Genomic DNA, 15,695 nt, shown 5'->3' with positions numbered 1-15,695 from the left:
CCAGTGCAGGAGTAGGTACATAAATGAGTTAGTTGTACAATGTACAGTACATAAAACTGGTAATTTTTCATGGTGAAAATGCAATACACTGTATTAGGTTCATAAAAGAGTCAATGTTATCGGAACACGCAATATCGTTATGCAGATTGTTCCAATGGAAGATACTCGATGGAAAAAGGGAGAATTTGTGAGCGTTAACATGGCCTAATGGTTGGCGGGTTCTTTTGGAATGATCTAGTCTAAATGAGTGCTTGTAAGGGTCTCGTAGGCAATTAGAACGTGTTGTGTTGAAATGGCCTTGGTATAATTGATAAATGAATTTCAGTCGTAAATTTTTCTTCCCTGTGAAAGTGGTTCAAGGTTTGCCCTTGCGAGCAAACCTGTAGCACTAGACTGCCTTGATCGTATTATGAGAAGCCAACAAACAAAGACACCAAGGACCACATAGAGGAAGTTAAGTATAAACCCCATGCAAGCGATCTTGCGCGCGACAGCGACGCGATGGAGATGGCTGTCGCGTTCGCTCATCGCGTACAAGTCGTACCCCATGCGAGCGATGACTTCGAGCGACGTCTCCCCAATGTTGCCGGCATGAGAGCAGCAATACAGGCGCCGAAACTAGCGTGACGCGTGTTTTATTAACTTTAGTTGATGTGCTTTACTGTAAAAAGCGGCATAACATATTTCTGAAGGTCTTCCAGTAGGTTCTTATCCTTGCACGTATAAAAATTCAATCGTTTGCTCGTTCCATGCGACAATCGGAAGTACTTGAGTTATGTACATCCAGTTCCGGCTTCGCGCTATTGGCTAGTCGCTCATAGCACTTCCGGGTGACAAGCGACGAATTCTAGATTTGCAGAACCGAGCCATCACGCGACGGCCCGATCCGTCGCTCGAAGCTGTCGCTCGCAGCTGTCGCGCACAAAATCGGGCTCATGGGGTTTAGCCTTTACTTGCACTTACTAATTGAACTAACGAAATGACTTTGTTTTCTATCCCTTCCTTCTGTAAGGTAGGCAGGCTTTCTGCACCTCTCGGTGGCAATTGCCAGCCTGCTCCCTTCCTACTTCTCTCTCTCTCTTTCTTTGTGTGTGTATGTGTGTTTTCATATTAAAGTATAATAATAATAATAATAATAATAATAATAATAATAATAATAATAATAATAATAATAATAATAATAATAATAATAATAATAATACCTATTTACTATTGCGCTCTATGCTAACTTCAATTCTGTTATCGTGGTTCAATACACCGCAGTTTGCGCCACTGACTGAATGTGTTACTTTGTAGAAATGTTTTGTTACCGTTTCCTAAACAAAATGAAACTCGCTGTACCTTAAATGCACGAGAGTAACGGGTAAATTTGAGCATATGACGCATAAGTGGTTTTACTGAACAAATAAAAGCTATAACAACACGATAGTACACTCGGTTGTTGCTGTTGCCTCCCTTCGTGAATGGCCAGCATGTCATTGTCATCGCCAGCGTGGGCCAATCGGCGAGACAAGTGATAATAGAAAGAATAGAATGGAAATATAGGAAGCGTTGTATCACCTGACCCAAAGTATACTTTTATCGCGGCTCACAAAAACGAAAAACGAAGTTGTGGCGCTTTGTTTTATTTTCATTTAGTTTCGTATCATGAGGCGCTGGCACCTTCTATTATTCTGGGGAAAAATTCTGCGGCGCTCGAGATAACGGATACTGAAAGGTGGCGCACACAGCGCTAGCCTGACAACAGCGACTGGCTGGTCAGGCGAAATGTTGCGTGTTCCAGCCTTAGAGAGTGGCGCCACTGGGAATGCGAGTTTCTTAAATGTCGCTAAAGCGACGATGGGAATGCCCGAATGGGGAAGGTTGATTCAGCTTGACTTAAGCCTGCTGGTTTGGACGTTGGCTTCGAGAACACGTGTAACTAAGCCTATACAACTTGTTACGGCTCAACACGGCCAAAGGCGTTAATCAGACGTTTGCTACGAGGCAACCCCCACCCATCCACCAGCGCCTGCCGAGAAGTCAACGCACTGTTGACACCGACTGCCGACGGGCTCACAAAAGGCGCCCCCGCCACACTGCCTGACAGCCTGGACTAATGATGAAAAGGGCCAACGTCAAATGCTACCGAAGAAAGGCGCTGACAGTGGGTTCCCAGGTTGCTATTCTGTCCCCTCTTCCATGCTTCGGTTGTGCAGAGACTTTGGAGAGAGGGATGCTGCAGAACGTTGTGACAGAATGGGCTTTGTATCGCAACCGATTCGACGATTGTGGTTGGCTGCGATACAGTGATCAGATTCTCTAGTCGAGTCCCCTATAGGGAAGACGACGGTATTAAAAGCGGAGACCTTTCGTGCAGTGGGGCCGACGTGCCCTGATGTGAATTCGGACGTTTAACGTGCTCCTGCATGGAGTGGGGATCCGTGACTGGAGCCGTTTAACTAATGTCGATTAAACCTTTTTTCCTTCATTCCTACTATTGGACGCATTCCTCGATGCGCTTGGTAGATTCCTTGCCCTAGCGCCACCTAGAGCTGCAACAAACTTCTTGTTCGTAACGCATAATACACTATTAGTTGATGTTTAGTCGAAAAGCGCAATTAATTAAGCTAAAACTTAAATATAGGTAACACAAAACGGCGAGGAGTGAATGAGAACCTACTCACCTTCCGAATAAATCGACCCGTAGATGGTACCTTCTAACACTCGATACAAATACACCTTGGCGCGAATACTTACGCTTTGTTAGTAATCGCCGAAAATAAGACAAGGAACATTATTTAACATTGTTGAGGGTGAAAAATCAGCCTGTTGCCAGACGACAACCTTTACGGTGTTAATACACGCACCGTTATTTGTTTAACACGCTTATAAGGGTGTTATACATGTCATAAGGGTATCTGGCTGAAGTAGAAGTGAAATTAAATTTTTTTATACAGTTCCTACTGTTTACGAGATGCTTATTGGCATCACTACGTAAACAGAATAAGAGGACAAGCTATTCCTCCCAACCTAGATTACGGATGAAATGCACGAATGTGGATTTGACCCCAGGTACTTCACGTGAAAGACAGGCAACCTATCTAGTGCGCCACACGGGAGCCACCTTACAGACTGTACAAATACGGGTATCTATATGTATAAATTGTCGAGAAACACATGCTGCTTCATTTCATGAGAAACCTTACACAAGGCCACATCTTGCACCGCACAAGATGCGTTCGTTACGCTTGAAACCTAACATCCTTATATTTGCAACGAGTTTCCAACGGCGGCGAACGTTGACAGTACAGGCGTACGAACACCCTCAGTATAGGGTGTTAATTCTTTATTGTGTTTCGATTTTCTCGACACTTTTGAAGTAATGAAGGGCGAAAATTTGAGAAAATACCTTTGACTCTTAAGGATGTAAAAACGTTTAGTGTCTAGGTTCCTACATCAGATGTCGAAGCTGTTCAAGAAGGATATCAACCTAAAGCCCTCGCTTCCCGGCATTACCATGCTGCCAGCCTAGCGAGAGAGACCCTTTCCCCTTTGTGTAAGTGTAGCTACGGAAAAACAAATGAAAAGCTGGAGAAACACCAGGCGCGAAGGGGCAAAGCCGCGTCTCTCCCGGCGCTTGATCAACGTTGACACGAGCCGGCTGGGGCGAATGTCCCCTAGCTGAGCAGCAACCATAAAAGAAGGCCCGGGAGATAATCAGCGGTGCTCAAGCAAGGAATACAAGAAAAAAAAATAAAGAGAGAGAGAGAGAGAGAGAGAGAGAGAGAGAGAGAGAGAGAAAACGTTAAAGCCAAAGAGATAAGAGCATGAAAGCAGGGCGGAGTCAGTGCACAACATTATCGTCTATGACGTCGCTTTTGTTTTTTGTTTTTGTTTTCGCGAATCCTGAGTGGAGGGCTGTTGCAATACTGCCACAATGCAGCTCCAGCGAGACGCACGGTGAGCTGCTCGCAGCAGGCGATGACAACAGATGCGGCTGCTGATACGACGCTGCCGGACCTCGAGAATGTCGCCCGAACCGAGCTGGGGGAGACGGCGGAAACCAGAGAACGAAGCCTGTCGCAGCTGCGACAGCTTATCGACGGTGAGTCACAGACGGTCAGTCACGCATACTCTAAAGAAAGTCGGCTATATTTGCACTCTCGCATTTCGCTTCGTGTTTAGAAGAAACGGCGAGTTCCTTTTGTTGTTTTCGCGTTCGTTGTTGTTTTCGTTGTTGCAATTGTAGTTGTCGTTGCCGTTTCATTCCACGGCCCATAGTGGCTGTGTGGGACTTTCTATGTAGAATTAAACGGATGAGATCGCTACTTACTGTGCCCTGCGTGCAACCGCACGCAGAGATATACTCCACCTAGTCTGCGCTTACAGGCTATTAATAAGTGAATGAACAGCCTTAACGTCAGCAGTAAACACTTATCAAGGGCAGTCGTCCTTTGAACTGCAACACGTACTTGCACTATGCACTAACGCTGCCCGGGTGAATCTCGTGAAACGGAGGCATACCTGCCGTGGTGGCTTAGCGGCTATGGTGTTGCGCTGCTAAGCACGAGGTCGCGGGATCAAATCCCGGCCGTGGCGGCCGCATTTCGATGGGAGCGAAATGAAAAAACACCCGTGTCCCGTGCATTGGGCGCACGTTAAAGACGCGGTGGTTTAAAGACACCACAAATCGTGGTTTTGGCATGTAAAACCCAAGAATTTAATTCAACGGAGGCATCCTTTAGCTTTCCTTAGATAGCCTGTTCTAAAATAAATTATGGGGTTTTACGTGCCAAAACCACTTTCTGATTATGAGGCACGCCGTAGTGGAGAACACCGGAAATTTCGATCACCTGGGGTTTTTTAACGTGCACCTAAATCTAAGTACACGGGAGATACACGGTTCTCAACAATATCTTTAGTTTGTTGAGTATAAAGGTGTGCATGTGCAGGTGTACACGCGTTGCGCACATCAGCTCATATTTCGTTATGCCCATCTGGAGTAGCATCCTAGACATACAGTCAGGCAAACCTCTCCAGAACTCGTGAAAGATCCCATGCCTTCCTGCCCCTTTTTTTCCTCCTCGTCCTCTCTCTCTCATTCAATAAGTTCTAGCATTGCTGTAAACGCGACAAGAAAGGCTATAAATTGCATATTTCAAGTGTACACATGGTAGAGTTGGCGGCTAACTGTAAACAGAATGGAGATACGTTTTTTTGAAGTCGGGCTTTGGCAGGATTGCATGTAATTGGCGCGGTTTTTACGTCTCCGACTTCTACGCGTTTCATATTTTATTTTAAAAGTATGCTAGCTTGATTTACATTCTAGCCTCTGTAAAACTTTATCCAATAGCTTTTTTAAGCAGCCCGGTACGATGTGCCCGCTTTTTTGCGCAGCTGCCGTCATACGTGAACATTCGCTGCGATTGCCTAGCACTGTTTTTCTTCCTTTCTGTTGCTTAACGCAGAGTGTCGTGTATACTGGTGACGATTAAGGTATGGACACTAATTTTTTTTCATTACAAAAGGCAGATAGTGTTTCGTTAGACTCGGATTTTCATACGAAATTTCGGCCCTTGCTTGGGGATCATCTTTTATCATTGACGCAGCGCTAATTTGAGCTGGATTTCCGAAGGGTGCCAATTTGCAGCTACGCCCTCTCTTGTACGTGCAGCTGTATTGGTGTCCTAAGGTCCTCCATAGTGTAATGCACCGACCGGAAAGAGTTGCATGAAGTGCACTGAATGATATGCTTCAATAGGTTGGACCAACCGACCTATTCCACTCTGCTAAGCGGCATGCCTTAGCCTCTTCTTTAGCGCCAAATGCAACAAGCCATTGAGTGACGAAAAGCCGCTGCCGCACATTATATGAACGAATTGAGCCATCAAGCTCATCATAAGTGTGCTTGTCCTCATCTTCATTATTCATAACCCACTTTTTCTCCTCTTCCGCTTGCAATTACTGAGCAGAGTTGCAGGCCCGAAGCATATGTTCTTCAGGCTGACCTTTCTGATTTTCTTGAAATGGAATTTACTTTCCCTCTAGCCGGCACGTCGAGTAGCCTGTTGAGGGAACTATAAAAATCAATCTAGAATTGCAGATCATCCTTGCATGGTAACATACGTACCATTTCTACGGTAGAAATCAAAGAAAAAAATATGAGTCGTAGTCGTACCTGATCCTAGGACAACAATAGCGCGCTGAAATGTCATACGCTCAGTGACCATTATTATAGCGATTGCGACATTGGCCATTTCCGGAGCAACAGTTTTGACAGTTTATATACACACAGATGTCCTGAGAGCCCATATCTGACACCTGACTCGGATTCCTTCACACCATCTTGCTTGCTTGCCAGAAAAAAGGCACACATTCAAACTTTGCCAAAAGTGTTGTAAGACATCAGTACTACTTGCCATCAGATTTTATGCCTGCTACACGATCATCAGGTCCATTGTGGTGTCTGCACCAGCCGCAAGTGCAATTGACAATTTCAAGCATCAGAAACAAAGCCGGAGTGCCGTTGCAAACTTTGAAACAAGCAACTATGGAACATATTCACCACGTACACAGATTTCGGCAACATGTCTACACAGATGGTTCGGTAAAACTCAACAGCTCAGCTGCTGCAGTCATCATCCCGGCAAAATCTGAAGAAATCAAATTAAAAACTTCATGTGTGACCACATCAACTGGTGCTGAGCTTGCAGCAGTGCGTGCTGCACTTGATTTCATTAATCAGGAACTACCGCAACAATGGACCGTCTTTAGTGACTCCAAGGCAGCCCTTCAGTGCATACAAAGCCCAATGCGCCACGGTCCCAACAAACAACTGGCCTCAGAAATTCGACACATGTATCATCGTAGCAATGACAAGGGACACAACATAATCTTTGAATGACTTCCAGGACACTGCAACATCAGCGGGAATGACCAAGCCGACGAAGCCGCCCGAGCTGCACATGAAAGTGGTCAACGTGTCTTGATTCCGCTTTCGCGAACAGACGCTGCGGCTGGGCTGCGACTGATGTCCCGTGAATGTACTTTGCCTCTGTGGGACTCGAACGCTTTTACCATGTGTCGTTTGCGTTCGTTGTCTCCGGACATACGGATGCACCTACCGCCTGAGTTACCACGACGTGAACAGACCATGCTGTATCGTCTGTGTCTAGGCGTTGCATTTACGAACTCGTATCCTTTCCTTATTGGAATGGCCAACAGCCCCATGTGCGCCAAATGCAACATCGACGAGACTCTCGCACATATTATCTGTGTCTGCCCACGATATAGTGCGCAGAGGCAAGTACTGTGCACAGTACTGGACCAGTTGGACAATCGTCCACTATCAGAATTCAAAGCTTTAGCCCAGTACTCCCTCAGAACACCCACGCTAAAGGCCTTAATTGCGTTATTAAGGTTCCTGCGGTCTGCGGGGCTTCACGATAGACTAAGAAATCCGCCCCCTACCGCTCTGTAGTTACGCGGTTTGGTCGTGCTCGTCTGCATTTCTTTCTATATACACTTCCGCTCTCTTTCTCCTCTTATCCCCCTTCACCCTTCCCCATGTGCAGGGTAGCCAACCGGAACTGCCTCTGGTTCAGCGTTGCCAGATTGGAAAGTCGGCACGACACCAGAAACTCGCTAAAGTTTCCCCAGATTTCACCAGAAAATAAAATTGCCTTAAAATGCACAAAAATGGCCAAGAATTAACATTCGTCAAGCACTCATTTTATTATGTATATAAAATCACGATGAGAAGCCTTTAATCATCCCTTGGAGCATCGTAAATGTCTGAATGAAACCAGCGTAGCATATCGTCTGTGATGATGAGGAGCCTGTAATCATCGCTTGGAGCATCGTAGATGCCTGAACGAAACCTGCGTAGCATATCGTCTGTGATAGTGAACTTCACGCAACACCCCTCTCTGCAGGCCAACGTTGTGCGAATTCGTACAACGGAATCCAAAGTTTTCAGCAACATTTTGTTCCTGTACTTCGCCTTAACACACGTGACACGCTCCACCAGTGCATTCGACACTGGGCAAGAAAGACATGCCAGTGCATACAGTGCAAGGTCCTGGTAGGGCTTTTCCCCCGTGGCATTTTTAAACTTCAAAATTCTAGCCCAGAATGTTGCAGAATCCTCAGGAAGTTTCCCGTCGAAGACGGCCTGCGCAACAGGTTTTTGTGACAGCGAAACGAGCGGAGTGTCAGCACGTGTGTTGGCTGGCCACTTGACGCATTGCCGATGGCCCAGCGTTGCTCTTCCCGCGCTTCCCACGGTAAATTCATTCCTCCACTAGAACAGCCGGTGCCGTCTATTGAAACGACTTATAAATATACGTGCGTTCAAACCTAGCGCTAGCATCACACGCTAGCACAAACCTTAGCTACAGTAAGCGTTATAGTTCACTGTACTCTAGTGGTAGCACAGCAACACAGAGATTTCATGAGGAATAAACAAATACAAATATAGGCCTTAGAATCGTGGCGGCCGCAGGCGCTACCTAGTGTTAAATGTTTGGATGAGCAACGCGGGTAGACGGTAATTTCGGTAGAGTGGTTTTACCCAGATATCCCCAGATTTTGTCTGGTGTAGTAGTTTGTTGGCCTGGCCACCAAGAGCTCTACATTTTCACCAGATTTCCGAAATCTGGTGGCCAATTTCACCAGGTGGCAACGCTGCTCTGGTTAACCTCCCTGCCTTTCTATGCATCCTTTTCTCTCTCTCTCCCTCTCTTGCCACCGCAGCCGTAGTACTTCGAGAATCGTCGTTCCTTCCAAATTCACCACCCGGTTCGCAGGATCGAGGAATGACGTTTTTGTTGAACACGGCCAATCGAGCGGAGATAACAACAGGCACCTCATTTGTTTTACAACCAAGCAGTGGCCGTATCTACGATGGTTTCCTGTGACGCGATGTAGGCTTTTGACTTTCTTGTAGCATAATCATGGCCACCGTCAATCGCAGCTTTCTCTGGGTAGCACAAGTTCAATAATTATACCTTTTATTTTTGAAACACTTTGAACAAGAAAGGACAGTTATGCGCGGACATATTCGGACAGCGTCGAGAAAGGCTGTGCCCCGTTATGTCGCAGAGACGAGAAGAAAAGTTGGGTTCTTTCGAATCTTTTTAAACGCCCGCGCCGACGTCACTGCCCTCTAGTGCTGCGTGAGTCAACTTGCATCTTACGACGGCGTCCGCAGAGGGCATCACTGCCCTTGTACATTCGAGTTGCTAGGAAAGTTCCCGGACCGGGTGGCCTTCGAATCACCGGGTGCCTAGCCTAAGCCCGCCTACGCGCTTGAATACCCTGCTCCCATTTCCCCTTAACTCTTCGCGATTGCGATGCCAAGCTGTGGTTATCGGCGCGCAAGAGCGTCAGTGTGAGAGCGAAATGCCAAATGAAAGATGCCAACATTCGAAATGCTTAAAAAAATGCTTCCTCGTACTTTTAAAATATTCCTTCTCGCAATTATTTTTGCGAGACGTTGGGTATGAACATCGAGCAAAACCTGTGGCATTCGAAGTTGTCGCGCGGCTTTGAGGAATGCTTCCACTCACTACCTCTAAGCCTCTTATTACCACTTTCAGCCGACACTTCCTTACTCTGGCCAACGGACGAGAAGTTCTTGGTTAAATATCTTCGGTGCCGGAAGTACAACGTGGAACTTGCCTTCAATGCCATGCGGAAGTATTTCCGCGTGAGGCAGAACTCGCCGGAATTTTTCAAGGCCCTCACGCCGTACACAGCAAGCTACGAAAATGTCATACTAGACAACCACCTCATCATGATCTCCAACCACAGGGATCCCATGGGAAGGGCTGTGGCGATGATGAAACTCGGTAAGGCGGTTTGCTACGTCAAATACAATATAACGAGCAATGACATGTGCGCGTGCGTGTACAAAAATAATGGAGGAGTATTTTTTTTTTTGTTCACGAACCGCGAGATGGCTGTAGTTTCACTCTCCTCAAGCATACGCAAGTGTAAAGTGAAATACGTACCGCGTGTTTGTACGAAGACATTAAGTAATATTTAAAAGGACGTTTCCTTCGGAAAAAAGCGGTCAGCGGTGGCAACAATGGGTTGACGGGTGATACCCTGTAATTACTCACTATACTTCGTTTCATACTTAGCGTGGAATGCTTTTGAAACTACGCACGAAGTTCCGCCACCAAAATTTATCACTCCATGTGCTGCTGGTTACGTTTGTGCTTCGCTGTGTGCTGATGGCGTTTGCTCGCGTGAGCCTGCACGTGAGGCTGCCGCGATGGGCTGAAAAACTTAAATAAAACCAAACAAATTGTTATGAAAGAATGTATTAGCAGCCGTATAAATACAGGCATCACTGTTCTTTATTTAAGGATTAGTTTTTTCACTTAATACTGATTCTAAATCAAGAACAGCTTCACCTAGTTGCTAGCAAGAATACCGAACTATTTGTTGGTGCGAATTCAGTCACTGCAGAAAGTCTCTTTAGCCTCCCCGGCGTTACACGCGATGTACTAAACGGAGTACGAGTAATCAAGGTATATTTATTACCTGCCAAGTTTTAATTTCTGTGGGCTCATCGTAGTTTGTTAACTGGAATGAGCTCCCCTACAAGCCGTATCAACTTCCGGATCTGGAAAAATTCGATTACTCACGGAACTAACGCAGGACGAATTGCGATTCTGAAAGCGCGCGAAACTGGAACTCGGGGCTGAAGCCCCCGAGCCCCGGACACTCGAGGTCTTGCGAATGTCGCGAGTTACCAAGTAGCCCATTTCTGATGGAGCTGTCAATACGCACAGACGATAGGCAAGTAAATATACAAGTTCTAGCCAGCGCTCAATTGGGTCCTGTAGTCAGGTACCATCAAGATAACAGCACAACACACTGCAGATTCTTTTTCCTATATTGAAATCAATTGAAATTTTAATTCCGAGCTAACTTTCTACTTGTGACTGCGTCTTTCCCACTCAATTTCTTCTTAATTCTAATTATTCGGCTCTTTACTTGGAGCCTTTGCTGGCACTTGAGCGATCTGTCAACAATATACGCACAGTGATACGCACAGTCGACTTTAAGAGTTTACAGGACACGGCATTTGCCAGAAGGCCCAATTCCCGCTTTGTCCGCTCACATAGCCTGGAATTCAAAGCTTTTGTCCGTCGTATTTCTGGCGACCTACGCACAGTAGAAGCACCAGGCCTTAACAGAGTAGCGATTCACATTTGTCGTGAAACACATGTCCCGTGCACTTTTCCTGCCGACTGCGCATCACCGTGCGCCTACGCGAAGCGTTCGCTTTCAGTGGAACTGACGACCGGACCAACTGGTAATTTTTAATTGTAAGGAAGGCAGCGTAAGACAAAGACGAGGACAAGGAAGGGACTGATAGCTCCCGTCATTTTTCATTCCTTGACAAATTGTCGTTGGCTTGTGCTACCGTCCTCGTAATCGTTTCCCGCTCGGTTGCAGGGGCCTGGAACACTGGCATTTGTCCAATCACCGACCTGGTCAGGGCGGCTCTCGTTATGGCGGAGTGGACGTTGCTGAACGAAGAGACTCAGATACGGGGTGTCGTGGGCGTGTTTGACCTCAAGGGCCTGAGCATATCGCACCTCGCCCACTTCACTCCATTCTTACTCGGGAAGTTGGCACATATTGTACAGGTGAGAGGAGACGTGCACCGCCTATATGAAGGGACGTAAGAGCCTACGCGACGTTTTTAAGCGACACTGTCTTGTATACATCTTGATTGAAAACTGATGAGAGGAAAATTACGAGAACTACCATGCTGCGCAGGGACAAGGAACTTGGGACTTTTTCGGGCTATGTGCGATTCGGGGGGAGGCAGGGGGCCAGCTAGGGCTCGGAAGTCCTATAGAAATTATTGCATTAAAATGGCAGTTCCCTTTAGTTTGCGAATGCGTACGTGAACGTGGCTTGGTTATTGCGTCACAAAACACCAACTTCATCCTCAAGTGAATGCAATGGGACGGTTCAGGCGCAGTCCCAAAAGCTGCCGATGTCACGGATTGCAATTCAAAGCAAGGATTGTAAAATGCAGATTTTTAATAATTAATGCATATATGCGATCTAAATGAAAAAAAAAAAGCACCGAACCTATTTGTAGTGCAAAATATTCTTATAACCGTGGCTTGCAGAACTTATCATCCGTAGGCTAACAAATATAACTCACTCTTCGATCAGTCCGTTGACTGCTCTAAAAATGCTATCTCGCGCAGTCATTTTTCCTGAAAATAACCATGGCAGGTTCTGGATGTTTGCCGTTGATGATGAAACCGAACAATTTGGACGTCTCACGTGGCCTTGAGGTGTTCGATGTCCTGTTCCTCATTTGCTGATTTCTGGCAAGACCAAGATGCGACAAATAGAAATACATGCTTTACGAAAGCGCAAGTACTATGTATAGTCAAATATCATTTGATAGGGTGTAGCATGGGAAGGCTACAAAGCATAGTGGAGGACTCTGAATACATTTTAAACACCCGGGATTGATTAACGTATAGCCCCAAAGCGCAATACACGAGAATTTTCGCATTCCGCCATGGCATACGCGATAGACCCAGAAACGTAACGACGGGTAGTTCTTGAAAACGGTCTTATATCACTGTATGAATGTTGACACGTAATCTTTTCCTCCTTTTTTATTTTCCAGGATTGTTATCCGGCACGCCTCAAAGCCGTTTACGTCACCAATAATCCTCCTATTTTCGAACTTCTGTTCGCTGCTCTCAAGCCTTTCCTGAAATCCAAGCTCTTGCGGCGGGTAATGTACTACAGGAGTTCTCTCAATTCGATCATCAGTTATATCAGCTCAAAAATTGTTGCTCTATAGTAGTTTTCCTAGAATGAAGAGCAGCAACAGTGTGGTTAACAAAATTTTATCTTGATGCTTAATTTATGTTGCCGCTTTTCACTGGACGCCACTAGCCCTGACATGCTCCCGTCAAAGTTGGCAAAATAAAGAATATCGGAACAAACGGAAAAACTATGCTAACGTAAAAGTGGAACCGGAGCCACTCCACACGCTTTGTAAGAGGCGAAAGTATGTGTCAAAAGAAGTCAGTGCTTCTTTCCGCAACTGCTAGAAGGATTTCTCATGACATGCCCAAAGAAAATGAATTCTTGCTTCGTATTTATTTCTCGGCCAAGCAGCTGTTAAACTGTAATTATGCCCCTTGAAAAAAAAACCCATTCTCCTCCTTCAATTCTTTCTGGTCGTTGTCTAACACAATGACTTGTAGCGACATAACCATTTCCTTTCCACAACACCAGTACTGCCAACGACCTCACAATAGCAGCATGGAAGAGAGAGAGGAAGGAAGTTGAATTAAAGAAAAAAATACGTGACTATTACCTAGTACGCTGACGACGCTGTACGACAGCTCGTTTTCTTCATTTTTTGCTGGTATTTCAGTTCCGGTTTCTAGGCTGCGACCCACGTACGTTCCACGGCATGCTCCCACCTGACTGCATACCGGCAGAGTTTGGCGGCACCCACGAGGACTTCGATTATTCGAGCCAGCACATGGACGTGACGAGCATGAGCGACTACTTCGAATACGTCAATCGCTTCGGGTACGGGAAATAGCGAACGGATGATGCATCATACTCGTCCTCAGGAATATTTCAGGCCCCTGGCTTTGTCGTCTGTGATAGCGAACAGATGTCGCGTTTTATGCAGGTGTTTATTAAAGAATATGAATGATTTGACTGGGTGACTGGTTATTTTTGATCCCTTATGATTCTTTGATGAGTGCCCAATGCGCAATATTCCCGCCAATATACCCGCCGATTAATCCTGCTCACGGAAAGTTTTATTTTGCCGAATTTCTTGCATCTCCTAAATCATGAAAAGTGTGCAGCTCCAGAACAGATAGAGAATTTTCAATGCTTCTGCGAGTTTTGTGATGTTTACAGAACGTTATGCAAGTTATACTATTAACAATTATAAAGATAACTCCATACAAATTATATAAATCATAACTTATACATGGACTACGCTAAATAGATTATAACTACATGTTCAGAAGAACAAAAAAAAGAACACAGCTTTAAGGTTCCCTGTATTTTTTTCTCAGACGTTACCGGCCGTTCCACCTGCACCAAAGAGTCTCTTTCGTGCTCAAATGACTAACTTTATTTACCAAAAAGCTGCACTGGACCTGCGTTGCGAAAGAGGCCGTTGTGCATAGCTTTAGATTACCCTTGGGCTCTTGAGGTTAAGTTACTTGCACACAAATATAAGTACACGAGTGTCTATTTCATGCTGTACGCAAGTAGAAATGCGGCCACTGAGGTCAGGAATTGAACTAATGACCTTGTGTTTGTTCAGCTGTAGAATGTTGTAGTCGTTTCTCATGACAAAGACTTTCGTTACTTCCATTTACGATATAGTGCAGTATGTACTTAAACAAATACATACAGGGTGTTTCACGTAAATTGTGCCAAGGATTTAAAAGAAATGTGGTTAGCCGCTGCTGCACGACACCAAGGGCATATTGTTTGCCGTCATGTGGCACTCCTTAAGGTATTATTTATATCCCGCTTACTTAGTTAATTAACTAAGATGAATTATACGATAATTTTAATATTCACTTAAGGGCCAAGTGTGTTTCGTTGCGTTGTAGAGGGGGTTCGGGAACGACCGATCCAATTTTTTTTGACAACGTATATGCTGCGTGGCGTTTTTTTTTCGGCGTTTAAAGAAAGCCAGCGAAATGTGAAATAAAATTATGTGACTGCGCTCTTTCACCTACGCACAGGCTCGCACAATAAAATGAAAGTTTCTTCATTTACAGTTTTGTTGCTTTCTTCACCATCACTACAACGTGACAAGTGCCACTAAACGAATTGTCAGGCGGTGGTGAATATCAGTGAATTGGCCGAAAAGGAAATTCAAATTGCAAAAATTGTTACCTTCATAGATGTGGTCTATACATAACCAACCTCTGCTCTTTTTGTAATGAACCAGAAACTATTGACCATTTATTTCTTTTTTGCCGCCACTTCTCTTTTCGCAAGATATGTTCCTCATATTTCAAGCTAGAAAACTAGGTTTATCACTTACAACGCCAAACATTTTGTCGTTTGGTGCCTGTGAATTAGGCACAAGCCATAGTTCGACGATTAGTGCACTGCAGAAGTTCATTGGATCATCCGGAAGGTTGCACTGCTAGGGTACCGACCGTGGGATATTTCATTTTATTGTTATTATTTTTCTTGAGCTTTTCAGTCTAACTTTTCAGTCTAACTGATGCATAGGTACTCTCAAAATTGGTGTTATCAGTATATTTCCAAATGATTCGTCCTAAATGTTCGCCTTGAACCTTTTTGGTATGTTGTTGGGTGTTCGTTTCCATCTATCCAGTGTGGCCAATCCCTCTCGTGGGTAAGAGCCATACTTTGAGGCGACAACAACAACAACATGTAAGACAAAGTAGCGCAAACTGTGACTTTGACGGTGACTGCGAACTGTGATAAACTGTGCGAATGGGACTTTCGATTTCAGTCTGTTTTTAAGTGGCAAGTGTTGTCAGCTATTTTTAGCGCGTTTACACCACCTGACTATCAAGTATGACTTTTTTTGTTTTGTTCTTGTGACCATTATTTTGTTCAATGCCGTCTTCTTCGTTCAATTTTGGCACGTGTTCATTATATGTGGAAAGTTGTAGCCGGCGTCGCTTAAAGGC

General features: G+C 45.2%; 1 protein-coding gene across 1 annotated transcript in view; it reads left to right on the top strand.

The window, feature by feature from the left end:
• LOC126536775 (uncharacterized) overlaps positions 1–14,803 on the top strand; it is a 41,779-nt gene extending 26,976 nt beyond the window's left edge. The window contains exons 5-9 of the mRNA XM_055074160.2: positions 3,860–4,087; positions 9,582–9,833; positions 11,455–11,648; positions 12,659–12,769; positions 13,421–14,803. Coding sequence (XP_054930135.1) covers positions 3,860–4,087; positions 9,582–9,833; positions 11,455–11,648; positions 12,659–12,769; positions 13,421–13,594 — 959 coding nt within the window. The 3' untranslated portion in view covers positions 13,595–14,803. The remainder of the gene's footprint in view (positions 1–3,859; positions 4,088–9,581; positions 9,834–11,454; positions 11,649–12,658; positions 12,770–13,420) is intronic.
• The last annotated feature ends 892 nt before the right edge of the window (positions 14,804–15,695 follow it).

The sequence above is a fragment of the Dermacentor andersoni genome, chromosome 4 (assembly GCF_023375885.2).
Source record: "Dermacentor andersoni chromosome 4, qqDerAnde1_hic_scaffold, whole genome shotgun sequence".
In the NCBI taxonomy this organism is placed as follows: domain Eukaryota; kingdom Metazoa; phylum Arthropoda; class Arachnida; order Ixodida; family Ixodidae; genus Dermacentor; species Dermacentor andersoni.
This window is presented reverse-complemented; position numbering and strand designations above follow the sequence as displayed.